This window comes from Coloeus monedula, assembly GCF_965178545.1.
Source record: "Coloeus monedula genome assembly, chromosome: 29".
In the NCBI taxonomy this organism is placed as follows: Eukaryota; Metazoa; Chordata; class Aves; order Passeriformes; family Corvidae; genus Coloeus; species Coloeus monedula.
Window position 1 is genome coordinate 2,738,291 of NC_138809.1, and position 25,888 is coordinate 2,764,178.

The 25,888-nt window shown below is 65.9% G+C and overlaps 1 protein-coding gene across 4 annotated transcripts; it reads right to left on the bottom strand.

The window, feature by feature from the left end:
• Window positions 1-2,437: 2,437 nt before the first annotated feature.
• ARHGEF2 (Rho/Rac guanine nucleotide exchange factor 2) lies at window positions 2,438-14,723 on the bottom strand. Of its 4 annotated transcripts, XM_082298459.1 has the most exons (23): window positions 14,596-14,723; window positions 12,522-12,696; window positions 9,836-9,986; window positions 8,269-8,336; window positions 8,091-8,154; window positions 7,780-7,909; window positions 7,590-7,699; window positions 7,366-7,512; window positions 6,836-7,086; window positions 6,424-6,549; window positions 6,033-6,150; window positions 5,666-5,923; window positions 5,349-5,425; window positions 5,094-5,263; window positions 4,827-4,894; window positions 4,519-4,707; window positions 4,251-4,352; window positions 4,104-4,168; window positions 3,976-4,017; window positions 3,821-3,871; window positions 3,203-3,598; window positions 2,832-3,018; window positions 2,438-2,741 (listed from the first exon to the last, which is right to left on the bottom strand). In XM_082298459.1, exons 3-23 carry the CDS (start codon window positions 9,966-9,968, stop codon window positions 2,665-2,667), a joined length of 2,829 nt encoding a protein of 942 aa, XP_082154585.1. In that variant the 5' UTR covers window positions 9,969-9,986; window positions 12,522-12,696; window positions 14,596-14,723; the 3' UTR covers window positions 2,438-2,664. The 4 variants fall into 4 exon arrangements, with proteins under 4 accessions (XP_082154585.1, XP_082154584.1, XP_082154583.1 ...); XM_082298458.1 differs by lacking the exon at window positions 12,522-12,696 and having other exon boundaries at window positions 14,596-14,717; XM_082298457.1 differs by lacking the exons at window positions 12,522-12,696; window positions 14,596-14,723 and having other exon boundaries at window positions 8,091-8,151; window positions 9,836-10,177.
• Window positions 14,724-25,888: the final 11,165 nt, after the last annotated feature.

The window sequence follows — 25,888 nt, forward strand, 5'->3', positions numbered from 1 at the left end:
ATTCCCATTCCCATCCTATTTCCATCCCATTCCCATTCCCATCCCATTCCCATTCCCATCCCATTCCCATTCCCATTCCCATTCCCATTTCCATCTCATCCCATTCCCATTCCCATTCCCATCCCCATCCCATTCCCTTTCCCATCCCATCCCCATCCCATTCCCATCCCCACTCCCATTCCCATTCCCATCCCCATCCCCATCCCCATCCCCATCCCCATCCCATCCCCATCCCCATCCCCATCCCATTCCCACTCCCATTCCCACTCCCATTCCCATTCCCATTCCCATTCCCATCCTGCTCTGTACCTGCAGCAGCACCTTCACACACTGGGGCTGGCAGGCGATGGTGGCCAAGTGAAGGGCGGTGCTACCTGTGGGGACCGGGCCGGGCTCTGGGGACACCCCCACGGGACACCCCCTCCTTGGGGACACCCCCACGGGACACCCCCTCCTTGGGGACACCCTCAGGGGACACCCCGCTCCATCAAGGGACACCCCCTCCTTGGGAACACTCCCCAGGGTGCTCCCGGGGATCCTTGCCCTTCCTTGGGGTGCAGGTCTGGGCTCCTCCAAAGGTGACACAGGGACCTGGCTGGGTGTCCCCAAGGTGTCCCCAAGATGTCCCCAAGGTGTCCCCACCTACCATCATCGTTCCTGTCATTGACGGGGGCCCCGTGCTCCAGCAGCAGCGTCAGGCACTCGGTGAGACCCCCGGCCGCGGCCAGATGGAGCCTGAGGGGCGAGAGGTGGCCGTGACCCGTGCCACAACCCCCCCCCGGGACCCCCCTGCGGCCCCCCGTGTCCCCCCAGGGGTGACATACGCGGACTGTCCCCTGGCGTTGAGCTTGGCGGGGCGGGCGGCCTTGCGGGCGGCCAGAGTGGCCACCCGGGCCACGTCCCCGCGTGTCACCGCCTCCAGGAGCTTCTGGTCCTGCCGCGTCCAGCTCTCCATCTGCGGGGGGTGGCATGGGACCGCAAATGCAGGACAGGACCCCAAATCCTGCACGGGACCCCCACCCCGGGATGGGACCGCCCAGTGTCGTGCCCCCCGTGCGTCTCCTGCCTCAGTTTCCCCACTCCGTGGGGATTCCGTGATCCCCGCGGAGCCGGGAAGGGGCGGAGAGGACGGAGCGTGTCCCGGCCTGTGCCCGCCCGGCTGGTTTGGCGAGTGCCACCGAGCCGGGCTGGGCTCCAGCGTGGCACCGGGCGGGAGTGGCACCGGCACCGGCACCGGGAGCAGGGGCCGAGACCATGGTCCGGGGACGGGAACCGGGGCTGGGAGCAGAGATGGGCTGTGGGACCTGCAGCGGGGCCGGGGCTGGGGGCAAGAGGGTCGGGGCTGGGGGCTGGATTCGGGTCAGGATTGGGGCTGGGACTGGGGTTGCCTCTGGGATGGGGGCTGGGAATGAGGCTGGGACTGCCGGTGGCATCGGGACCAGCATCAGAAGCGGGAGTGGGATTGGAGCCTGGGGTAGGGATTGCAGCCGGGATCGGGACTGGGATTGGAATTGCGTCTGGGATTGAGGGTGGCCTCGGAGCTGGATTGGGGTCGGGACTGAGGCAGCATCGGGGCTGGCATTGGGGTCGGTCTCGGGATCGCAGCCGGCAGCGGGCTGGGATCGGGGCTGGGATCGGAATTGAGGCAGCAGCTGGAAGTGGGGCTGGCATCGGGATTGGGGTCGGAATTAGGACAGCAGCTGGAAGTGGGGCTGGCATCGGGCTGGCATCGGGATTGGGATCGCAGCTGGCACGGGCCCCCTGTTCCCTCCCGGCACTCACCGTCACTTGCGAGCTGGAGCAGGAGAACATCCTCTTCATGGCCGGGACCCGCGGCACCCCCGTCCCCCTCCCGCCGCCGGAGCTTCCGGAGCCGCGACCCCTCCGCTCCCGGGCCCCCGTCCTCCCCTCGCTGCGGGACCCCCGGGAGCCGCCGCTCCGGGGCCGCGTCCTCCGCCCGCCCCGTCCCGCCCCGCGCCCGGTCCCGCACCCGTCCCGGCGGGTCCGGCACCGCCCCGGGAACGGCCCCGCCCTGCGGGTCCGCCCCAAACCCGGCCCCATCGCCCCCCCGGCTGAGACCACCCCCCCCCCACCCCCCCCGGCTGAGACCCCACACACTCAGTGCACTGATGAGACACCCCCCGGCCCGGCCCGGCTGGTCCCTGCCTCCCGCAGCTCCCTTCCCGTTCATTTTGGCTCCAAACTCTTCGTTTTCACGATTTTCCAAATTTTTTTATATTTTTCCTTTTTGTTGTTGTTGTTTTTTGTCCTTTGTTTTTACAGTTAATCCGCGGGGACCCCGTCCCTCCCCGCCCCACCCTTGGGCAGCCCCCCGACACCGGGGGGGGGGGAGAGGAGTCACTGTCACCGCTGACCCAGGAGCGGGGGGTTCCCCCCCACCCCCCCGGGGCCGCCTCCCGCACCCCAAAGCATCCAAATAAATAAATAAATCCCAGCGGGAAGAGGAGGGACACGATGTCACCCCCACGCCCCCCGGGCTGGAGTAGGGGAGGGGGCGACCGGACCCCCACCCGTTCCCATAAGGCTCCCGTGGGAATAGCAGCGTCCCCATCCCGCTTTTCCCAACGCTCCCCACGGTTGGATCCAGCCCCCGGTGTGTCCTGGGGAGGGAATCGTGGGGTGCTGTGGGGGCTGCGGGGGTCCCTAACTGTCCCCGTCGCCCTCCTTCAGCTCCTGGCTGTTCTCCACCTCCTCGGGAATATCCTGCATCCTCAGGAAATCTAGAGAAAAACTCCAGGTTAACCTCCCCCAAAATAAGATGGGGACCCCCAGGGTGGGATCTGCTGCCCCTCCCCCAAACGGGGACCCACCTCGGGGGCTGGCGGGGGGGGAGTGGCGGCTCCCCAAGCCCCCCTCATCCTCCAGGAGCACGTCCAGGGTGTCTTCGCCCTCCCGCAGCCGCTCGGGATCGGCGCCCCGGAATTCCAGCTCGTCCCGGGGGCTGGGGAAGGCGGGGGGATGGAACGGGAGGCCGGCGGGGGGGCTGGCGTGGCTCAGCTGGGGGGGGGGGAACAGAGTGGGGGGGGGGGGTCAGGCCTCATCCCCTGCGCCCCCCACGCGTGGGGGCTGCGGCCGGACACAACTCGTGTCACACACCACCCCCATCCCTCACCCGCAGCTCCCCACGGCCCGTGCCCACCCCCCGGTGCCCCCCGGTGCCCCCCCGGTGCCCCGCGCCCACCTGCGGGGGGGTGAAGCTCAGGTACAGCGCATCCCCGGCCGGGAGGCTCCTGCGCCGGGGCTCCGCCGCCCGCCGCCCCCGCGGCCCCGCCGGTGTCCCCCGCGCCTCCTGCAGCTCCCGCTCCAACCGGGACCTCTCCCGCTCGCTGTCCCGCAGCCGCGACTCCAAAGCCGCCGCCTCCTGCGCCCGCTCCTGGCACAGCTGCCGGCAGCGGCTCAGCTCCTCCTGCACCAGCCCGTGCTGCCGCTGCAGCAGCGCCAGCTCCGCCCCGGCGCCCGGCTCCGCGCCCCCGGTCACCGGCACGGCCGGCTGGGACCCCCGGCGGGGCCGCGGCCGCTGCAGCCCCTCCGGCGGCACCTGCAGCTCCAGCAGCACCTCCTGATGGGTCAGCTGGACCTGCGGAGGGAGAGGGGTCAGAGGGGAAAAAGGGGAAATGGGGATAAAGGGGGGATGGGGTAAGAGGGCTCAGGGGGGAATGGGAGGAAGGAGAGGGATGGGGAAGGTGACAAATGGGGGCAAGGGGGAGAAAGGGGGCAGGGAATGGATTTGGGAGCAGGATGGATTTGGGCAGGGGGTACCCCCTCGTCCTCCTTCCCGCTGTCTGTCCCCCTGTCCCACCTGGAGCCGCAGCAGGAGCCCGTAGAGGTTCACCAGGCGCTGGTTGATCTCCTGGGGGGGGACAGGATTTGGGGGGTGGGCGGTGAACCCCGAGTGCCCACGCTGGGGGGGAGACACTGAGGCACCACCCACCCACCCCAAAACCCTTTCCTCACCTCCTGGGATCCCCTCGGAGGGACCTGATTCCCATTCCCGTCCTGCGGAGAGAGTGCGGTGACACTGAGGAACCCAGTGTGGGCTGGGGGGTCCCCAGCTGCCCCCCTGTGCCCCCTCCCCAACTCACCCGCTGCCCAGCATCCGGATCTGCCCGGAATTCCAAGGAGCCGTTGATGCTGCCGGAGTCACCGTCTGCAGGGAGACACTGGGTGAGCCTCAGGGGGGTCCCGGGGGTCCCCCCAACCCAGCACGCCCACCCCCCCTCTCCCCTTACTGCTGGTGCTGGGGCTGGGGCAGCTCTCGGCCTCGGGGGGGTTGTTCTGGTTCTGGTCCCGATCCCGGGTGCATCCCGTGAAAATCTCCTTCAGGCATTCCACTGTGGGGGAAGGGCAGCGTGAGCCCCTCCCACACGCCGGACCCCTGCCTCAGTTTCCCCATCCAAACATCTCCATCCCAGAGCATCCTGGGGCATCCTGGGGTACCCGTCCCACCCCTTCCCACCCCTTCCCACCCCGGGTCACCCCATCCCGGAGCTCCTGTACCTTCCCGGATGGCGTCATGCAGCAGCACATCCCCGCGGGGGCCCCGGGTGAGGTCCCCAGGGAAGGGGGTCCCGCGGGGGGCCGGGGGAGGCTCAGAGCAGCCGCTGCCCAGCGCCAGCATGTCCGCAAAAATCCCGACCTTCTCCTCCAGCAGCGCCGCGATCTGACGGTCGTGCTGCTCCATCCGCTCTGGAGAGGGGGAGCGGGAATTGGGGGGTCAGCGGGGATGGGGTGGGATGAGTAGGGATGGGGGGACGAGCAGGGATGGGGGGATGAGGCGGGGTGAGGGAACAGGGATGGGCGCCCACCTTTCAGCTTCCGCAAGGACGCTTCCGTCTCCGTCTCAATCAGGGGGAAATCCTGGCGGCTCGGACAGCTGCGAGGGCCGGGATGGGGGGTCAGAGCCAGGACCCCCCCCCAGCTCCATCACCCCACATCCCTCCCCCTTTCTCCCCCCCAGCTCCCAGCGCCCACCACCACCCACCCTGCAACCACTTGGGGCCCCCCCAGCCCTTCCAAGAGATTCCTGGGAGGGGGGGGTTCTCGTCCATCCCCAAATTCCCGGGGGCACTCACAGGCTGACGGCCTGCTGGATGACCTTCATCCAGTGGTTGCGGTCATCCCGGGAAGCCGCGTGCACCTCGTACATCTCGGGCGGGGCCGCGCTGATCAGGAACATCCCCTTCTCCTGGTTGGCGATGTCCCGCACGATCAGGTTTTGCAGGGAGATGACGGCCGGCTTGTCCTGCGGGATTGGGAAGCGTTGGGAACTGGGAATGCTGCCCCAGTGGAGCCGCGGTGAGGGTCGGGATGAGGAGGGGGCGGCTCACCAGCATGGGGAAGGTGTATTTCTGGTCCTTCTCTTGCAGGAACACGAGCACGTCCGTCATCAGCAGCACCAGGACGTCTGGAGTGAGCGGGGGTGAGTGGGGGGATTCACCCCGCTGAGCCCCATGGCCCCCCCCCCCCCCCCCCCCGAGTCCCAAATTCAGCCGTGGAGAAGAGGGGGTGTCCCAGCATCCTCCTCCACAGGCATCCCCAATCTCTGGGGACCCCCATTCCACGAGAGGTTCCCCGGTATCCCCACCCCCTGCTCCCTGGACGTCCTCCACTCCCATTTCTCCGCTTTCCCCCTGCCGCTTCCCACCTTTGAAGCGCCCGGCCGCCGTTTTCCAGAGCATCCCCCCGCTGTGCACCAGCTTCCTGCGGAGCAGCTCGTCCCTCCCGAACGCTCCGGGGCGGCTATCCCAGAGCAGCGGCACCTTGGCCCGCGGGTCCACGCGCCGGAAAACGTCCCAGAGGCGCCCGCGGAGCTCCCACGCGTGAACCTCCTCGTCCACGGCCGAGAGCAGCTCCTTCACCAACCGCAGCGCCCGCGACAGGTCCGCGCAGTCCCCCTCGTTGTCTGCGAGCAGGGGCGGGAGGATGGAATTCCAGCGAGGATGGAATTCCGGCGCCGCCCCACAACGTCCCGGGTCGCAGCCGCTTCCCGCAGCCCCTTCCCGCCCCGGTACCTTTGGAATTCTTGAGGATGCGCTCGATGAGCACGGGGTACTTGGTGATGCGCTGCGTCACCAGCAGGATGCACTCGGGGACGCCGTGGCGGCGGAGGAGGGGGGACCGTGTCACCCGCTGGGGGGACAGGGGGGACACTCCGTCAGCAGGGACCCCCCTCCATCAGTGACCCCCATCAGCAGGGACCCCCCCCCTCCATCAGTGACCCCCCCCAGAGCTCAGTTAGGGAGGGACACAAGTTGGGGAAACTGAGGCACAGATTTGGGAGAAGGGTTTTCCACTGGAGCACAAAGCCTGGAACACGCAGGGACACCCCCGACCCCCCATCCTGGGGGTCCCTCCAGAGGATGGAGACCCCGATGCCCAGCCCGGGGTCCCCGCGGAGCCCACCCGGATGAACTGCTGGAAGCGCTTGTCCCGGGCCAGCAGGTCCTTGTACTCCTTGAGCGCCTTGGTGTGTTTGCTGCAGAACTCCGCGTAGGCTTTGCGCAGCTGCTCCGCGCTCGGGCCCGAGAACTTGGCAGCGGGAAGGACAAGGGGACATCAGTGAGCGCGTCCCCCCCTTTGCCATCCACGGGCATCCCCACACCCCAAAGCATCCCGGTTTCCTGGTAGCCCATTTCCTGTCCCCCCACTCTCCCCAGGTCCCCCAGCACCCCCTGGTACCCCATTTCTTGGCACTGTCATCCCCCAGTATCCCCATTCCCCGGCTCCTAAATCCCCCGCTATCCCCACCTCCAGGATCCCCATCCCCTGGTACCCCATTCCCTCGTACCCCCATTTCCCAGTCCATCCTGCCCACCTGGCTGACGAGGATGTCACCGAGGCGGTCGATGACGAAGTTCTTGTTGCTGTCCTGGGCCAGCGATTCCCGGCGCCGCTCCAGGAGCTGGGCCAGGAAGCGCTCGTGGATGTGGCTGAGCTCGTCGAGGCAGGGGAAGATGCGCTGGACAGTGCCGGGGTCCAGCTGCAGCTCCTCCAGCATTGCCCTGCGGAACAGGGCGCCCATGATCTTCAGCGTCCGCACGTGGTGCAGCTCCGTCTGCATCAGCTCTGCGGGGGCACGGCGCGGTCACCTCGGGGACAGGGACAGAACCCCCGGGGACAGGGACAGCACCCCGGCAACAGCACAGAGGGGACAGGACACCAGGGACGGCCACCCAGCCTGACCGTGTGTCCTCATCGCTGCATCCCTGTCCCTGCATCCCCTGTGTCCCCATTCCTGCTTCTCCAACCTCTTCCTGTGTCCCCTGCCCTGTCCCCATGTCCCCCATCTCTGCATCCCCATCTCTACGTCCTGTCCCGCTGTCCCCTGTCCCCATGTCCCCTCACCGTAGATGACATCCTGGCGCTTCATGACGTCCATGCGGTGTTGCTGCAGGAAGCTGTTATCCACCGCCAGGCTCCAGGAATCCGCCTCGAACTCCTTCCCGTCTGCCTCCAGATCGCTCAGCAGCTGGCTCAGGATGACGTCAGGGCCTGCAGGTGACATCGGTGGGATACGGGCTCCCCGTGTCCCTCCCCCGCATCCTCACGTCCCCCCGCGGTGTCCCCACCTTCGTCGATCAGTGACTCCACGGAGAGCGTCCGGTTGCGCATGTTGAGGGAATCCGTGGACTGGGACAGGATCCGCCGGATGCCCAGGGGCGAGTCATCGTTGAACGTCCTGGGGGAGGGGGTGGGACGTGATGGGGACACTGGGGACACCCCCGGATCCCCCTGTCCCCCCCGTTTTCCTGCCCTTACCCTGAGATGTTGGTGGTGGAGACGCTCTTGGAGAGGGACAAGGAGGGGCGGCCGCGGCGGGATCCCAGCAGCGTCTGCCGGAAGCTCTCCGAGGGGTAGATGGCGGAATTGGGGCGCTCCCGGATGGCATCTGGGGCGGGGGGACACCGGGGGGTCAGTGCCAGGACCACCCCGTCACCCCCCAGGCTGTGCAGGGACACAGGGAAGGGAAGGGAAGGGAAGGGAAGGGAAGGGAAGGGAAGGGAAGGGAAGGGAAGGGAAGGGAAGGGAAGGGAAGGGAAGGGAAGGGAAGGGAAGCTCCCCCCACTCACTCTTGTTGCGCAGGGACACCGACTGCAGGGCTGAGCTGTTCTTCAGCAGCGCCGCCTTCTGCTGCTGCGGGGGAGCGGAAGCGTCACTGTCCTCGTTTGTCCCCAATTCCTGCATCCCCCCCATTCCCTCATCCCCCACAAACCCCTCACCCACCCGGCTCGTGTCACCCACGCTCACCTTCTGCTTCACCTTGGTGCAGTTGGGCAGGGTGTCCTTGCAGCGGTTGTGGATGGTGACGTTGCAGGCTGGGGGACACGGAGAGGTGACGGGGAGGCCACGGGGACCCTCCTGCCACCCTCCCTTCCCCCGGATCCTGGCAGAGCGACGGCAGCAGATGTGGTGGGAATGCGGGTGGATGCGGATCACCAGGCGCTGCCGGAGCTGCAGCTGCCATGGAGCAGCTGCCCCAACCCCGAGGGCACCGCGCCAGACCGGGGCCACCAGTGCCAGCCCAGGGCCACCAGCGCCAGGGAGCCGGGATGTGCCAGGATGGAGAAACCATCTCCTGCTCCAGGGCACAAATCTGGGAGGAACCGGGCTCTGGGAATGGGCACTGCGGTGCCCATTGCGGCAAAGCCACCGTGGAAAAGCCACCCCAGAAAAGTCATCTTGGAAAAGCTACCCCAGAAAAGTCATCTTGGAAAAGCCACCATGGCAAAGTCATCCTGGAAAAGTCATCCTGGCAAAGCCACCCCAAAAAAGCCATCCCAAAAAAAGCCACCCTGGCAAAGCCACTGCGGCAAATCCAATCTGGCAAAGCCACCCCAGCAATTCCGCCCCAGCAAAGCCACCCCAAAAAAAGTCATCCCAAAAAAAGCCACCCCAGGAAAAGCCACTGCGGCAAAGCCACCCCGGCAAAGCCGCCATGGAAAAGCCACCCCAGGAAAAGCCACCCTGGCAAAGGCCACTGCGGCAAAGCCGTCCTGGCTAAGTTGCCATGGAAAAGCCACCCCAGGAAAAGCCACCCTGGCAAATCCACACCGGAAAAGCCACTGCGGCAAAGCCACCCCGGCCAAGCCACCACGGAAATGTCACCCTGGCAAAGCCACCATGAGAAAGCCACCCCAGAAAATCCATCCTGGCAATTCCATTCCAGCTAAGCCACCCTGGCAAAGGCACCCCACCAAATCCACCCCGGCAAAGCCACTGCAGCAAAGCCACCCCAGAAATTTCAACCTGGAAAAGCCACCCTGGCGATTCTGCCCTTGGCACATCCACCCCAGGAGAGCCATCCTGGCAAAACCAGGATGGGAAAGCCACCCTGGCAAATCCACCCTGGCAAAGCCACTGCAGCAAAGCCACCCTGGCAATTCCGCCCTGGCAGAGCCAACCTGGCAAAGCCTCGCCATCATGTCCACCCCAGCCATGCCACCCGGGCAAAACCATGAAGGAAAAGCCACCCTGGAAGAGCCATCCCAAAAAAGCCACTGCGGCAAAGCTACCCTGGCAACTCGGCTCTGGAAAAGCCACCCCAGCAATGCCACCCTGGCAAAGCCACTGCAGCAAAGCCACCGTGGCATTTCTGCCCTGGCAAAGCCAAGCTGGAAATGCCAACCTGGCAAAGCCACCCCGGTAAAGCCACCCCATCAACTCCACCCCGGCAAAGCCACCCACCCCAGCAATGCCACCGTGGATTGCCACGGCACATCCCCCCTGGCAAATCCCCCTTGGCACCCCCTTCCCCTGGCACATCCACCTGGAATATCCCCCGCCCGGCTCCCCCCTGGATCCCCCGGGCACTCACTGGGACACACGAGCGCTTCCTTGGCCGTGATGCTCTTGTTGCAGGCGAAGCACATGGTCATGCCGGACACGGAGATGGTGGTGAAGAGGTGCCCGTTGGTGTAACGCGCGTCCTTCTCCTTCCCTTCCTTCATCCTCTCCTTATCCTTGCCCTGCCCGGACAGCGGCACCGGACGCCTGACGGGGCTGCGGCATCGCGGCCGCCCCCCGGCCCCCCCCGCCGGTCTCGGGACACGGCTCATGGCTGCGGGGAGCCGGGCGGGCTGCGGGAGCGGCCGGTCCCCCGTGGGGTCGGTGGGGAGCCCGGAGGATGGGGAGAGAGCACCCCGCTCCCTGCGCTCGCTCCCGCTTCCCAGCATCCCGTCTCCACGGCAACCGGAGGCTGCGGGAGAGATCCCCCCCGCCCCGGCACGGCCCCCCCGGCGCCAGCCCCAATGGGGACGGGGTGCGGGGGCGCAGCCGGGGGTGACGCTGCCCCGTGGGGGTTGGGGACATCGTCCTGCACCCCCCCCCCCCCCCCGCTCCTATTTTTAGCCAAATTGAGGGGTTTCACCCTTTTTCGCCCCAAAACGGGGGCTCGGGAGATGGCTGAGCCCCCACGGGGATGGTTTTGGGGGGGAGTGGGGGTCGGTTTGGGTTTCCCGCATGGAAAAGGGGAGCGAGCCGGTGTCACCCCGAGTGTCCCCGTGCTCGCCTCGGAACCCCCCCCCCGCCCCGGGCCTCCACGGGCACAGAGAGGCCTTTGTGCCCCCCCTCGCCACCCCCACGGCCCAGGCAGTGCCTGGCACCGGCGCTGAGCCCGGCGGGTCGGGGCACTTGGGGCGCCCACCAACAGCCCCCCAAAACGGCGACGCTTCGGGACCCCCCAGTTCCTTTTCCCAAACACCGGTCCCAACGCCAAAGGGGGTCGTCCCTGCTCCCGACCCCCCCTTGAGGGCGGGGAGAGGCTGAGGGACCCCCGGGAGGAGCCGAGGGACCCTTGGGGGAGGCCGGGAGAGGGGGAAGGGAGATGGGAAAGAACAGGGGGGGCGGCCATGGGGCAGGAGTGAGACCCCACGGACAGGAGTGGGACCCCACGGGACACCAGCGGGACCCCGCGGATCGGGACTGGGACCCCGCGGACAGGAGTGGGACCCCATGGGACGCCAGCGGGACCCCACGGATCGGGACTGGGACCCTACGGACAGGAGTGGGACCCCACGGGACACCAGCGGGACCCCGCGGATCGGGACTGGGACCCCGCGGATCGGGACTGGGACCCCGCGGATCGGGACTGGGACCCCTCGGAGCAGGCGTGAGACACCAGCGGGACCCCGCGGATCAGGAACGGGACCCCCGGTGTCACCCCGCGTCCCCGGTCCCGGGCGGGGGTCCCGGGGGGGCTCACCCGCTCTCGGCTCAGGGGTCCCTCCGCCTCCCCGTCGGCCGGGAACGGGGCGCAGGAGCAGCAGCACATCCCGAGCCCCCCGAGCCCCGACCCCCCCGGGCCCCGGCGGCGCCTCCGGCCGCGACATCAGCCGCGACATCGGCCGCGACATCCGCCCCGCGCGCGATTGTTCCCGCCCGCTTGTTTGTTTTCCTTTGATTTTTTTCCCTTGGCTCCGCCGGTTTTGTTTGTTTTTCTTTTCTTTTCGTCCGTTTTTTGTTCGTTTCTTTTCTTTCCCCCTGCCTTTATTGGCTTTCTTTTCTTTTTCTTTCATTTTGTGCTTTTTTTCTTGGCTTTCCCTTTATTCTTTTAGCCCTTTCCCCCCCTATTTATTTTCCTTTTTCTCCACTTTCTTTCCTTTATCTTTCTTTCTGCTTTTCTTTCCTTTTCCACCCCCGATTTTCTTTTCTTACCTTTTTTCACCCCTTTTCTTACCCCTTCCCCCCTTTTTTATCGTTTTCCCTTTTTTATGCTTATTTTCCTTTTTTCACTGCATTTTCCTTTTTAACAGATTTTTCCTTTTTTTCACCGCTTTCCCCCCTCTTTTTTCCTTCTTTCCCTCCTTTCCCCCCCGCTTATTTTCTCTTTTTTTTCCCACACTCTATTTTCCTTTTTTTCTCCGCTTTCTCCCACCCCCCCCCCCAATTTTTTCTCTTTTTTTTGACCGTTTTTCTTCCTTCCCCCCCCTCCTTCCCCAGCTTTTCTCCCTTCCCGATTTCCGTGTTTTCCTCCCCGTTTTGGGCCCCCCCCCCCCGTCTTTCCCCCCCCCTCCCCGAAGGAAACCGAACCGCGCCAGACAAAGGCGGGAGCCGCGGCCGCTTCCTGCTCCCTCCCCCCCCCAGCCACTGCCCCCGCCCGGCCTGGGACCCCCCCCCACCAGCCTGGGGGTCTCTACCGGGACCCCCCCTCACAAAACCCACAGGAGAAGGGGGGGGGGAGGGTTCACACACGCGCAACCGGCGCCGCCTCCCAAAAAAAACCCCTGGGAGACTTTTGGGGGGGTGGGGGTGTCCCGCACCCCCTCACCCTTCTGTAGAGGGGGGGGGACAGCACCGCGTGTTTGGGGGGGTCACGGCGCGCCCCTGAGGGGGGGGAGGAATTTGGGGGACACGAAACCCTAAAGACTCTGGGGAGGGAGTGGGGGGGAAGAGGGGAGCGGCTGCGCACCCCCAAAACCCCCCCAGCAGTGGAGACCCCAACACAAAGATCCCCCCCAACCCCCCCAGCGCCCCCCCCAAACCCCAACCGCGCCGCCACAAACCGGGGGTGCCGGGACACGCGGCTGCTCCGTGCGGGGAATTTCAGTGCTTTAAATAGAGACGGGGCTTTTCGGGTTCCTCTTCCGGCCCGGGGCCCCCTCCAGGCCCGAAAACTCCGCGCGGAGCTCGGGAGGAGTTTTTGGGGTGCTGTCAAACCCCCTCGGGGCCATCCCCACCCTAAAAACGGCAGCGGGTGTGAAGGGAGGAACCCCCGCCCCAAAACCGACAGGGGTTTGATGGAGCTGAACCCCGAAACGGCGTCACGGAGCTATTGGGGATGAGCCGCCCCCCCCCCCCCACACACACACTTTTTGGGGGCAGTTCCCTCCTTTTTGGGGACGGTCCCGCCGCTCTTTGGGGACGGCCCCCCCCCCTCTTTGAGGTAGCCCCCCCCTCCTGCCACCCCGGCGTCGAACAAAGCCACCGCCGAGGCAACAAAGACCCCGCTGGGCCGGGACGGGAAACACGGGGGGACCCCCAGCAGTTCCTCCCCCACCAAAAAAAACAGCGGGTGACCCCCCCCAACCTCCCCCGACACCCCCAAATTTGCCCCCTCGGAGGTTTGAAGCCGCCGGGTTTAGGGGCGCAGCTGAGGAGGGGAGATCTGGGATAGCGGGACCCCCCTGTGCTGTTTTGGGGGGCTCCGAGGAGGGCGACGGGGGGGGGTCAGGAGCTGCCCCCCCCCAAAAAAGCAGGAGGGGATCCCCCGTAAAGCCGCGGAGGGGGTGGCGGGGGGGTCCCCACATGTCCCATCCCAGCCGGGCACGGCGGGGTCCCGCTGCCTTCGAGGATGCCCCTGGGTGCCGACCCCTCCGCGGGGGGGTCCCCCCGACCCCCCCAACCCCTCTAACCCCCCCCCCCCGGCCCTGGGTGGGGCGAAAATCTCTCGGACGAAACTTTCTTTAAACAAAAAACCCCATTTCTCCCCCGCCCCCGGGCGGCGCAGGGACCGACAACCACTTCCCCCTTCCACAAAACCACCCCCGACCCCCCCCAAAACCACCCCCGACCCCCCCCAAAACCACCTCCTGACCCCCCCAAACCCCTCCCCGGGGTGGGAGCACCCCCAGACTCCCCCCCCCCCCCCCGCCTACTGCCCGTAGGGCTCAGGCCCGACCAACTCAGTGCACCCAAGAGCCGTCGGGACGGGGGGAGCGGCGGCTCCGGGGTCCCCCCCTCCCCAAAAAAATCACAATTTTGGGGTAAACTGAGGCTCGGGAGGGGGCACAGAGAGTTGCCCCCCTCTCCCTCCCCCCCCCGTAGGGCGGCCTTGCCCGAGCAGGGCGGGCACACAAAGCCCCGCAGCGCCCGCGGGGCACCCCCCGTGCCCCCCCCGGCCGGCGTTTCGCCACGCCGGCATTGCCACATGCTCGGGCCCCCCCCGCACCCCCCCGGTCACGGGAGTCGGAGCCGCGGACGGGCTCCCGGAGCGCTCCGTGCCTCAGTTTCCCCATCCCCGACCTCTCCCCCTCCGCCCCCGCCGGGCTTTGTCTCCATGGGGAGCGATAAAATTGAGGTGGGGGGGGGGGGGGGTGTCCCTAAAACTTCTCCCCCCCGCTCGGCAGGAGGGGAAGGCGACTTCCTCATCCTCATCCTCATCCTCATCCTCGCGTCACCCAAAGCTCCTCGGAAAGGAGGATGAGGAAGAGTCAGGGGGAAGTTTGGGGCGGCGGAGAAGTTGGGGGGGGGGGACACGCGGGGGTCCCCGGAGCTGCGGGGGTGTGCGGGCAGGGGGTCATTGTTCCTCCGGCACCCCCCGATGCACAATGGGGAGCAGCTGGGGGGGGGGCCTCGCCCCCTCCCCGCCCTCCGCCCCCTCCCACCGGAACCCCCGAAGCGTGGAACCCCCCCCTCCCCCGCCTCTACGAGCATCACCCCGCGCCCCCCAAAAACCCCCCAACCCCACTTCCCCCCCCACCCCCGGCTGCGTGGGGAAGGGCAGAGCCCTTCCAAGTCGGGGTGACCCCTCCCTCCCCCCCAAACAGGAGCGGGGAGGGAAAAGCCCCCCCACCCCAAAAGAGGGGCTGGAAAAGGGGAGACTTCGCTCGGGGGGGGGCTGCGCTCGCCGGGACCCACCTTGGCGCGATCGCTCCTGTGTCGCGACAGCGACTCGATACGGGACATAATCCAGGGAGCGCTCCCGGCTCCCTCCCGGTGCTCCCGGTCCTTCCCGGTGCCCTCCCGGTGCCCTCCCGGCTCTTTCCTGGCTCTTTCCCGGCTCCTTCCCGGTCCCTCCCGGTGCTCCCGGTCCCTGCCCGGTCCCTGCCGGTCCCGCCCCCCGGGGGCGGGCCGCGCCGCCCCCCGGCCTCGTGCTGCCCGCGGGGCCTTTGTTCGCGCGGGGTCCCCGGGATCCAGCCGGGAACCCCGGGATCCAGCCGGGATCGGCCTCCCGGGGGACCGACATCCCGAGGGATCGGCACCCCGGAGTCACCGCCGCATCGGCACCCCCGGGACCGGCACCCCCGGGATCAGCACCCCCGGGATCAGCATCCCAGCGCCCCGAGGGATCAGCACCCCCGGGATCAGCACCCCCGGGATCAGCATCCCAGCGCCCCGAGGGATCAGCACCCCCGGGATCAGCACCCCCGGGATCAGCATCCCAGCGCCCCGAGGGATCAGCACCCCCGGGATCAGCCCCGTGCTGTCCTCCGGGATCGGTACCCCAGCATCCCACGGGACCGGCTCCCAAGCATCCCAAGGGATCAGACTTTGGACTCAGCCCAGCTCTGGCCACCCCACCGCAGCATCCCGAGGGTCTGGATCCCAACATCCCAGAGGGATCAGCTCCTGCAGCCACAGCCCAGCATCCCTTGGGATTGGTGTCCAGAGACATCATGGATCACCACCCAGCATCCCTTGGAATCCGTCCCCGGAGTCCCCTCGGATCACGCCCGGCATCCCTCGGGATCGTTCCTCGGAGCCCCCCCTGCTCCGGCCCCAGCACCCCGGATGTGGCCCCAAGTCCAGCCCTTCCTCTCCCGTGCCTCAGTTTCCCCCCTCACACACTCCCTGGAAACCCCTGACCTTCAGGAACACCCCCCTCCCATCCCAGGGTGACACCGCAGCTGGAATCCCGAAAGGAAGCAGCGAATCCCATCGGATTCCACCCCTCCCAAATCCCCTGAGCTCTGGATACCCACAAAGCGCCTTTTTGGGGTGACACAAATCCCAACCCTGTTCTCCTCCATTTCGGGGCTTTTATCTCCCAACTGCACCAAATCCAGGCTGGACCCTTCCTGGGAAAGCTGCTCCACGGGTGCTGGCACTTCCCTAGGGATGGACAGTTGGGATAAAGGTGCTATTTTGGGGAAATGTTGCTTTTTTCCCCCTAAAATAGCAGCTTGGGAGAGGCCCTGGCACCGGGAGCTGCGTTGGCCTCACCCGGTTGAACATTAACTCCACCGGGATAAGCCAGGATTTATCAGATCAATCCCGCTCCCGGCCCGAGATAACGCTCCAGGGTCCCGGCTGCGGCTTTTTGGGGATCCCAAAGTCCCCGAGTGTCACCTGGGGAGCCCCAGGACAAAGCCACGCACCCCAATCCGGGATGCAAGCAGCTCCTTAGGGAATAATCCTTGATCCCGCATTCCCGAGCCTGGCAGCACCAAGGCGATGGGAACAGGAGTGATGCCGGCAGCGCTGGGATTAATGGATAACCAGGAAAAGCCACCGGTGCCATGGAGAGGTGTCACCATTCCCGGCTGCCTCAGTTTCCCTATGGAAAACAGCGCCGGTGCAAAGGGAATAGCGGGGCTGGTGCCGCATCTGGCCTCACAAATCCCATGGGACAGGGATGGGATGCACCCACGGAGGGTGGGATGGCCGTTCCCCGGGAAGAGGAAAAGTTGGGATCCAGGAAAACATCCAAAATGCCAAGGCCAGGGTCGGAGCGGATCCATGGAAGCGGCTGGGCCTCGTTTCTGACTCATTCCCAACTCACTCCCGACTCATTCCCGGCTCCTTCCCGGGCTCGTTCCCGGCCTGCGGAGGCTGGATTTTAATTAAATTGCGGATTTTAATTAACTCCTGGTCACCAAAGTGGAATCAAACCCTCGGGGGCCCCCGGAGCAGGGGAGGACGTGGTCAGAGCCCCCCCTTTCACCCACATTCCCGATTCCTCATTTCCTCCCGGACACACCCGGGGCCGCGATTCGCTTCTGCTCCCTTCTCTCCGGCCGTTACCCCAAAACAGCCCCAAAACCATGGAAGGAACCCCCGGAGAGGCCTCCGGATGCTCCAGAGACGACCACAGCGGGTCCGGTGCCTCTTCCCACGTGGATCCGCACTGGAAAACCCCACGGAGGCCGAGGGGAAGCGACGGCTCAGCCAGGAAAACTCCGGAAGGAAGGAAACGGGATGGGGGGAGGAGGGGGGGGTCCGGCTGCAGGAGACCCCCCGGAGTCACCCCAACACCGGCCCCTCCCCAAAACTTCCCACCGGGAATCGCCGGTGCCGGATCTGGGGACGTCTCCCCCACCGCAGCCCCTCCCGGGTCCCTCCGTTCATCCCCGGGCTCGGGCTCGGGGGCGACGCGGGGACCCCCCCCAGGACCCCTGGGGTGGCCGTTCCCACGGGTGGAGCCCCCCAAAGGGGCCCCGACGGGCCCCCCCCCCCCGCCCGGTTTGCAGGATTTTTATTTCTTCCCGAAATAGCCTTTTCGGGAAGAATCATTTCTTCCGCATCGCGCTTTTCCAGCCGGGATCGACCCCCTTCCCATCCCCATCCCGACACAGAGCCGGAGCCCCCCGCCTCCCTTCCAGCGCCCCCCCAACTTCCAGGCGCCTTTCCCCTACAAAACCCCAACCATCCTAATAAACATCCCAACGAATCCCGGATTTCAGCCCGCCGCGGCCCTGCGGGGATGTCGGGATGAGGCTGGAGCCATCCCGCCGGGCGGTTCCGGATGCCGCGGCTGTTCCAGGCGGGATTTGGAGCCGGGAGTGGGGGTGCGGGGCCCCCCCAGATGGGAACAGCTGGCGGCTAATCCGGCGGGAAGAGCGGGAGGAGGAGCGGGAGGAGGAGGAGGAGGTCGGGGATTAACGGCTCCGAATGGCGGCGAATCGGGGCCGCCCGGGGGGGGCCGAGCGGGGTTTGGCCCCCCCCCCAAAACCGGCCTGGGGTGGCAGCCACGGGGACAAAGCCAGCGCCGGCCGCTGTGTCCCCTCGTGCCTCAGTTTCTCCTCCGAGGTCCCCGAAATGGGGGTGAGGAGCGGGGGGGTCACGAAAGCGCCCCAGGAACGGGCGGGAGATGGGAAACTGAGGCACGGGAGGGGAAGGAGCTGGAGGAAAACATTCCCGAGGAAGGGATGGCCGCAGGAAAGGCCGGGATGAGCCGGGGGGGATCCGCCTGGGATCCCTTCCTTGAGCACATTCCACGTTTTCCTCTTTTTTAGATCCCAAAGTCTGGAAAACAGCGAGGGACGGAGCCGGGAAACTGAGGCACGGCGGAGCATCCATGAACCCATCCCGTTATCCCGTTATCCCGTTATCCCGCTATCCCGTTATCCCGCTATCCCATCCCGCCGCGCCCCGCGCAGCCGCTCCCACCCCCCGCTCCCGTTTTTCCCTACCTTTGTCTTCCCGGTCATCCTGCGGATGAAGCTGAGGGTCCTGTCCAGGGGGGTCCCTTCCCGGCCCGGGGGGGTCCCCACCTCCCCCGCCAGCCGCTCGCCGCTCCCGGCGCTGCAGGAGGAGGATCCCGCTGGACAATCCCGCTGGACAAACCCGCTGGACAATCCCGCTCTGTCCCCGCCGGGAACGGGGAGGAGCGTGCGTGTCCCCTCCCCGCTCCCAGCTGGGCCACCACAGAGCCCCCTCTGTCCCCCCCCCCGAGCCCCCTCTGTCCCCTTCCGGGCCCCCCCCCCCGTGTCTCTGCCCATCGATTTGGGGAGCGGGGAGGGGGTCGCGGGTTTTGGGGGGGGCAGCCCCGAGTTTGGGGGGGGGGTTTCCTCCTGTCCTGGGTGGTCCTGGTTCCTTGGGGACACCCTCAGAGGGGGACAAGGCTCCCTTGGAGGGGCCAAATCACACGGGGGGGGGGGGGCGGGGACACAAGCCACGCTGGGAAGGGGACAAACCGCCCTGGATGGGGACAAATCCACTTCGGAGGGGACAAATCCACTTCGGAGGGGACAAATCCACTTCGGAGGGGACAAGCCACCCTCGAGGGGGGATAAGATGCCCTCGGACGGGGACAAATCGCCTTCAGAGGCGGACGAGCCACCTTTGAAGGGGGACGAGCCTCATCGTCTGCGGCGCGGTGGTTCAGGCCAGCGTGTCCCCATCCCTGTCCCCATCCCTGTCCCTGTCCCCGCTCGTCCCCGCGGGGCTCCCGGCCAGCCCCCGGCGTGACGATTCCCGGGAACAACGGCCCTAATGAGGACGGGAATGGGCTGTGACAGGAGCGGGGAGGGGACGGGACAGTGCGGGGCCAGGAGGGGGCCAGGGCAGGGACAGGAGGGGACACGGAGAGGGACAGGGAGGGGACTCACCCTCTGACCAGGCTCTGCTGGGAGGCGAACGGGGGAATTTCGGCAGCTGGAAAAGGGAAAAGGAATTTTGAAAGGGCCGCGAGGAGCTGCCGGGGGCGAAGGGAGGGGGGGGGGGAGGAGGGGCCGTAATTAACTGCGGTGGCAGCGCCATCGATTTTGGGTCGTTACCGGGGAGGTCGGAGCAGGGACAGCGCCGGGGGGACACGAGGGTCCTTGGGGGGTCGGGGTGGGGGGGACAGACTCACCCTCCTCGCCGGGGACACTGACGATGACACCGAGAGACGCGGATTTGGAGCGGGACCAGCCCCGGGAGCGGGGCCCGGCCCGGGGCGCCGGGAGCCTCCGCGCATCCTCCTGCCAGAGGGGATGGGGACAGTGGCACTGCCACCCTCAGCGGCCCCGGCACGGTCCCTCCCCGACATTGGTCCCCAAAAGGAAGCTGCTCCCAGGGGAAAGGGTTGGGAAGGAGCGTCGTGGTCCCAAAGATACTCGGGACAGTGGCAAAGCCACTTGTGGTGATGGCAAAGCCACCCAGGATGATGGCAAAGGCACAAGGACAATGACAAAGCCATCAGGACCGTGGTAAAGCCGCTCAAGATGATGACAAAGTCACCCAGGACAGTGGCAAATCCCCCAGGACAATGGCAAAGGCACCCTGGATGACGGCAAAGCCACCCAAAATGATGACAAGGTCACCTAAAATGATGGCAAAGCCACCAGGACGATGACAAAACCACTCGGGGTGATGACAAAGCCACCAGGACGATGACAAAGCCACCCAAGATGATGGCAAAACCACCAGGATGCCACTTTCTCACAGCGATCCCCTCTCCGGGGGTCCCCACACCCCCCCCCCCCCCCGGCTCAGGTGGGTGCTGGGTGACCCCCGAGGTGACAGGAGGGTCCCACCTGTGCCCGCTTCACATCGGCCTCGTCCTCCTCGTCCTGGGAGAGTGGGAGAGCAGCGAGTCCAGGTCATCGCTGCTGTGGACCAGGGGGGCTCTCCGGGGGTCCCGGCGGCGCCGGCAGAGCCCCCCAAGCTGCTCCGCGCTGGAGCCGAGCTCGGGGCTCTCACTGGTGGAGGGGGGGGGACACAGGGACAATCAGCTGGGGGGACACCCCAAAACCAGGACCCGCCCCCGCGGGGTGAGCAGGAATTTCGGGGTGTCCTCAGTGATAGAGGGATGCACGGAGGGTCTCAATCCATGGATTTGGAGGGCTCAGGGACACAGGATGGTCCTTGACCCCTGGGTTTGGGGGTCTTGGGGTGGGGGACAGGGACATGGGAGGTTCCCACGCCTGGATTTGGGGGTCTTGGGATGGGGGACAGGGACATGGGAGGTTCCCACGCCTGGATTTGGGGGTCTTGGGATGGGGGACAGGGACATGGGAGGTTCCCATGCCTGGATTTGGGGGTCTTGGGATGGAAGACAGGGACATGGGAGATTCCCATGCCTGGATTTGGGGGTCTTGGGATGGGGGACAGGGACATGGGAGGTTCCCACGCCTGGATTTGGGGGTTTTGGGATGGGGGACAGGGACATGGGAGGTTCCCACGCCTGGATTTGGGGGTCTCGGGATGGGGGACAGGGACATGGGAGGTTCCCACCACTGAATTTGGGGGTCTTGGGATGGAGGACAGGGACATGGGAGGTTCCCATGCCTGGATTTGGGGGTCTTGGGATGGGGGACAGGGACATGGGAGGTTCCCATGCCTGGATTTGGGGGTCTTGGGATGGAGGACAGGGACATGGGAGGTTCCCACCACTGAATTTGGGGGTCTTGGGATGGAGGACAGGGACATGGGAGGTTCCCACGCCTGGATTTGGGGGTCTCGGGATGGAGGACAGGGACATGGGAGGTTCCCACCACTGAATTTGGGGGTCTTGGGATGGAGGACAGGGACATGGGAGGTTCCCACCACTGAATTTGGGTGTCTCAGGATGGGGGACAGAGACATGGGAGGTTCCCACGCCTGGATTTGGGGGTCTTGGGATGGGGGACAGGGACATGGGAGGTTCCCATGCCTGGATTTGGGGGTCTTGGGATGGGGGACAGGGACATGGGAGGTTCCCACGCCTGGATTTGGGGGTCAGGGTTGGGGGGGGGAGTGGTGACACGGGGGTCCCCCCTACCTGAGCTGGTCGTAGCCGGGGATCCCCCGCGGCTCCTTGCCCGGTTCCCAGCTGTGCCGGCGGAAAGGATCCAGGGAGCCGCGGAGCGTCCCGGATCTCCGCAGGGACACCCCGGGAAATCGCTCTTCCTCCTCCTCCTCCTCCTCATCCCAGGCCGTGCCAGGCTCCAGGACGGACACACAGCGGCGCCTCGGGGGCGCCACCCCCTCGGGGACCTCCCCGCAGGGTCTCAGGGTGATGTCGGGGGGCTCCAGGATGTGGGAGGGCTCCAGGATGTGGGGGGGCTCCAGGATATGGGGGGGCTCCCGGTGCCGCTCAGGGCCGGACGCTGCGGGAAGGGGACGCGGAGGGGTCGGAGAGGGGGCTCAGCCCGGCCGTGAGATGAATTTGGGGGGGGGTCGTCTCAGCCGAGCCCTGCCCCCCCTCCCCGCCCCTCCGGAGCAGGGGGGGGACATTCCCATTCCCGGCTGTGTCCCCGCGGTGCTGGAGGGTCCCCAAACCCCCTCGGGGGGGGGGGGGAAATGGGACACTCAAAGCCCCCCACCCCGAGGTGGAGCTCTCCTGGTTACTCATTAAACTCACAGGAATTTAACCGGGATGAGAGCGGCTGGGAAGGGGGATGTGGAGCAGGAATGGGAATGGGAATGGGAATGGGAATGGGAATGGGAATGGGAATGGGAATGGGAATGGGAATGGGGCCCTCCAGCCACAGGGGGACCCGGCAAAGACGCAGCTCATCCAACCCCCAAAAATTCCCACCTCCTGAGGGGTGGGATAAACCCACCCCCCGGACCTCGGGAGAGGGGGCTCAGGGGGCTTTGAGGGATCTGGGTTTAGTCCGGGGAGCAGCTGGGATCTGGGATGGGACCTTGGATGGGATCTGGGGTGGATTTGGGATGGGCCGGGAGGGGTTGTGGGATGGGAATAGGGAGAGGTTTGGGGTGGGATCTGAGATGGGATCTGAGCAGGTTTTGGGGTGGGATCTGAGATGGGATCTGGGGGATTTCAGCTTGGCCGTGGCCCCCCTAAAAGGCCACGTGAGACTTGGGAGTCTTGACACCCTTCCCGAAATCCCGACATCCCCTGAGAATCCCAACATCTCTCCCAGAACCCCGACACCCCCTGAGCATCCCAACCTGGCTGCTCCTGCTTGGACCGCGTCCTCCCTTCCTTGCCCTGATCCGGGTGGATCCCGGGCTGCTCCCAGTGGATCCTCCCGATCCCCGTGCCCCATCCCATGGCTCCGGTCCCACAATCCCCAAATCCCGACACCATTCCCGGGCTGGCATCTCCTGCCCTGGCCCTGGCCAGACTCACCCCGCTGGGGACAGGGAGGGGACTGGGATGAGCTGGGATGAGCTGGGATGAGCTCAGCCGTTTTCCTGTTTTTACATTCCCAGCCCGGTCAGCTGATAAATAAAAAAAAAAAACCCGCTTTCCTTTGTGGATCTGCCCTTGGATCTGCCGGGGATCGGCCGCAAACGTGGAATAAGAAATAAATAAATATGGAATCCTAAAAAAATGCCGAGCGGAGCGTGGCCACCGCTCCAGGGCAGCTCCCGCTGGGAAAACCCCAACCGCGGCTCTTCCCAGAAATCCGCGAGCCTCCGGAGATTTTGGGGCTCGCGGGTTCATCCAGATGCCCAGAAAAGCAACCGGGATGCCCGGGAACTTCCCAGAACCAGTTGGGAACTTCAGGATGCTCCGGAGCAGGGAGCTGGCTGGGAAAGGGACGGGATCCTGGAGCAGCTCCCCCCAAATCCTGATCCTGGGGGCAGCCCCCGAAACGTTGGTGGAGAGCGGCCGGGAGTCGCTGCTCGGGCGGGTTTGGATCCCGGATGGGATGCGGGAACAGCGGGATAACGGCGCAGCTCCCAGGACGGGGATTTTGGGGAGCTGGGAACGGCCAAACTCATCCTTGGAGTGGAGCAGGTCGGGATCAGGTGTCCCCAGTCCCGGGGGGAGGGCACCGCGGGTGCCACCGCACCCCATCCCACTCTTCCCAGCATCTCTTGGGACCCAGCCGGAATTCCCGCTTGGATTCCCGCTCCAGAGGAGGAAGCGCGGAGCCACCGCGGTGCCGGAGGGGTTCGGAGCCGGGGGTGACGCGGAATGTGGGGGGGGGGGGAGGGAACAGCGGCTGCTCCCAGGATTTGCCCAGGAAATCCTGGATTGTCCGGCAGCATCAGGGGGATGTTGGGAGCGGAGGGACGGGCCCGAGGGTCGTGACCTCGGGGGGACGGGGGGTGCTCCCCGCGTCCCATTGGAGCGGCCGGGGGGGGTCCCGAGTCCCAGTGGAGTGACCGGGGGGGGTCCTGTGTCCCATTGGAGTGACCGGGGGGGGTCCCGTGTCCCATCGGAGCGGCCGGGGGGGGTCCCGTGTCCCATTGGAGCGTCCGGGACACCGGGGAAGGGGCTGGGTGGTGGCCCTGGGGTGGCCACAGAGGTGACAGTGGGACCGGAGGGGTTGAGGGGGGAGGGCTCAGGGGGAGCTCTGGGGGTCTCGGGCCACCCCCAGGTCACCCCAGGTCACCCCCGGACCTACCTGCGGGCGATGGGGCGGGGGGCGGGGAGGGGGGGGGTGAGCTCCATGCAACCCGGAAATTCCCAATTCCCGATTCCCAGCCCGGAGATTCCCGATTCCCGGGGTCCCAGCCCTGCGCCCCCTCCCCCTCCTCTCCCACACTCCAAACAAACCAGGAACCACTTGGCGAACCAGATCCTTTTCCCTGTTAACCCTTTTCCCGCAGATCCCGGCGCCGGGGGTGCCGCTCCCATTCCCCAAATCCGGCACCGCTGCCTCTTCCCACCGTCCCCCACAGCCTTCGGCATCCCCCGATTCCCTTTTCCAGAGGTTTTTAGGGATCAGGAACAACCCCCGGGTCCCCCTCGGGGGTCAAACGGCCTCTTCCCGACTCACGGAGGTGCTTCCCGTGGGATTTATGGATAATCCAGCGGCGGGGAGGAGCTGGGCACCCCCAGAGCACCGCAGGGCAGAGCGGGGGGGGGGGGGGGGAGGGCTGACTCCGTGCCTCAGTTTCCCCGCTCCAAGGGCAGGAATTCCTCCTCCCCCCACCTCCCCGGAGTTTTCCCAGTTTTCCAACCCCGCTGCCGGCGGAACCCCACATCCGTGGGACTGAATCCCAAATCCATGGGGCTGCCCCCACATCCCCACCTGGTCCCGGTTCCGGACGGATCACACACCTTGGACAATCCCAGCACAGGCGGATCCAGGCGGGATTTCATTTCCTGGGAAAAGCCAGCGTGGAACGAGTCAATCCCGACCGGATCAACTCCATCCCGCTCCGGAGGCACCTGCGGGCTCTCAGCACCCCCGGCGGGCTGCAATTCCCACTTCCAGGAATATCCGGGAGCATGGAAAAGCTCCGGGAGCGCAGCAAAGCTCCCGCAACCCTCGGCCGGGGTGTCTCGGAGCCGTCACCGCCAGCAGAAATCCCAGGAAAATCCCCAATTCCCCAGCCCGGAGCTAACCTGACCCCTGAGCTCCGTGTCCCTGCTGGATATTCCTGGGGATTTGTCCCGCCGGGAATGTGTTTGTTTAAACAAACGGGCGGAACGGGGACCTTTGCGCGGGATTCGGGAGGTGCCAGGAGGTGACACCTCCCGGGATCCGGCGGCGGCTCCGAGCCCTGCCCGCTCCCGTCGAGCTCCAAAGGTTTTCCAGGGATTTTGTCAGGTCCCTGTCCCAGGCTCCAGGGCAGGGAATGAGCCTTTTCCCAAGTTTTGGGGTTTCAGTTTTGGCTCCGCGTTTCCTGGTTCCGCGGGTCCGCCCCGGAGTCCTCCGCACATAAACCTTTGGGATTAGGGTGGGATTTGGGAAGATGGGGTTTAAATTCCTGAAGGGAGGCTGGAATGGGTCTTTGGGTCCTTTCCAACCCAAGCCGTGATTCCGTGGTCGGACAAAAACTCCTTCCAAGGAGCCGAGACCCCAAAACGCCGGAAATATTCCAGGTGGAGTCCATGACCTCCGAGGTCTTTTCCAACCTTAATCATTCCATGATTTCCAAAGGGATTCTGGAACCGGTTCTTCCTCACCGGGGTCCCCTCGGGGGTCTCATCCTGCCCGATCCCACAGCTCCACCCCAGTGCCACGCTCAGGAGCACCAGGATTTGGGATACAACAGGGACAACTCCTTTTCCCATTGTTTTCCCAACAAAACCTGCCCTAAACTCCCAATCCGGCCGCTGGGAATTCACCCTTTTCCAGCTCTAAATCCCACGGGAGCGGCACCAGGAGCCAGATCCCGGTGGGATCATCCTTACCTCTCATCCCGGTGAGGAGATTCCCGGCACCCTGGATTCCGAGCGAGGGGTGGGATGAGGGAGTGAGGAATTCCAGCCCCGGGACATTGTTCAGGGACAAAGGGACACTGTTCCCTCGGGATCTCCATCCACCAACACGGAATTCTTGGCTGTGGGGTGACCGGAGCCACCACGGAGGCACCAAATATTGGATTTTTTTTTTTTTTTGGGGGGGGGGGGGAGGGTGGGATTACCCCCAAACATCGGGATTTTGAGGCAGCGAATGCAATCTTTTTATTTTCCACGGAATATTTGCAATTCCAGCAGCGTCACACGGAGAGAAGGCGATGGCCGGCACCGCAGCAGCTCCGGAGGGACGAACCCACGACCCCTGTGATCCCTGTGCCCAACCCCTGCAGGAAGCACAACTTCACTCCCAAACCTCCAAATTCCCCCCTGCAGAATTCCCCGGATAACCACCAC

Excerpts from the sequence above, each read along its gene's own strand:
- ARHGEF2 (XM_082298456.1), bottom strand. The coding sequence starts at position 10,076 with ATGAGCCGTGTCCCGAGACCGGCGGGGGGGGCCGGGGGGCGGCCGCGA. Across the intron at positions 5,924-6,032 it reads CATCCTCAAGAATTCCAAAG|ACAACGAGGGGGACTGCGCG; the intron begins GTACCGGGGCGG and ends CCCTGCTCGCAG. Across the intron at positions 4,018-4,103 it reads ATCCGGATGCTGGGCAGCGG|GACGGGAATGGGAATCAGGT; the intron begins GTGAGTTGGGGA and ends CTCTCTCCGCAG.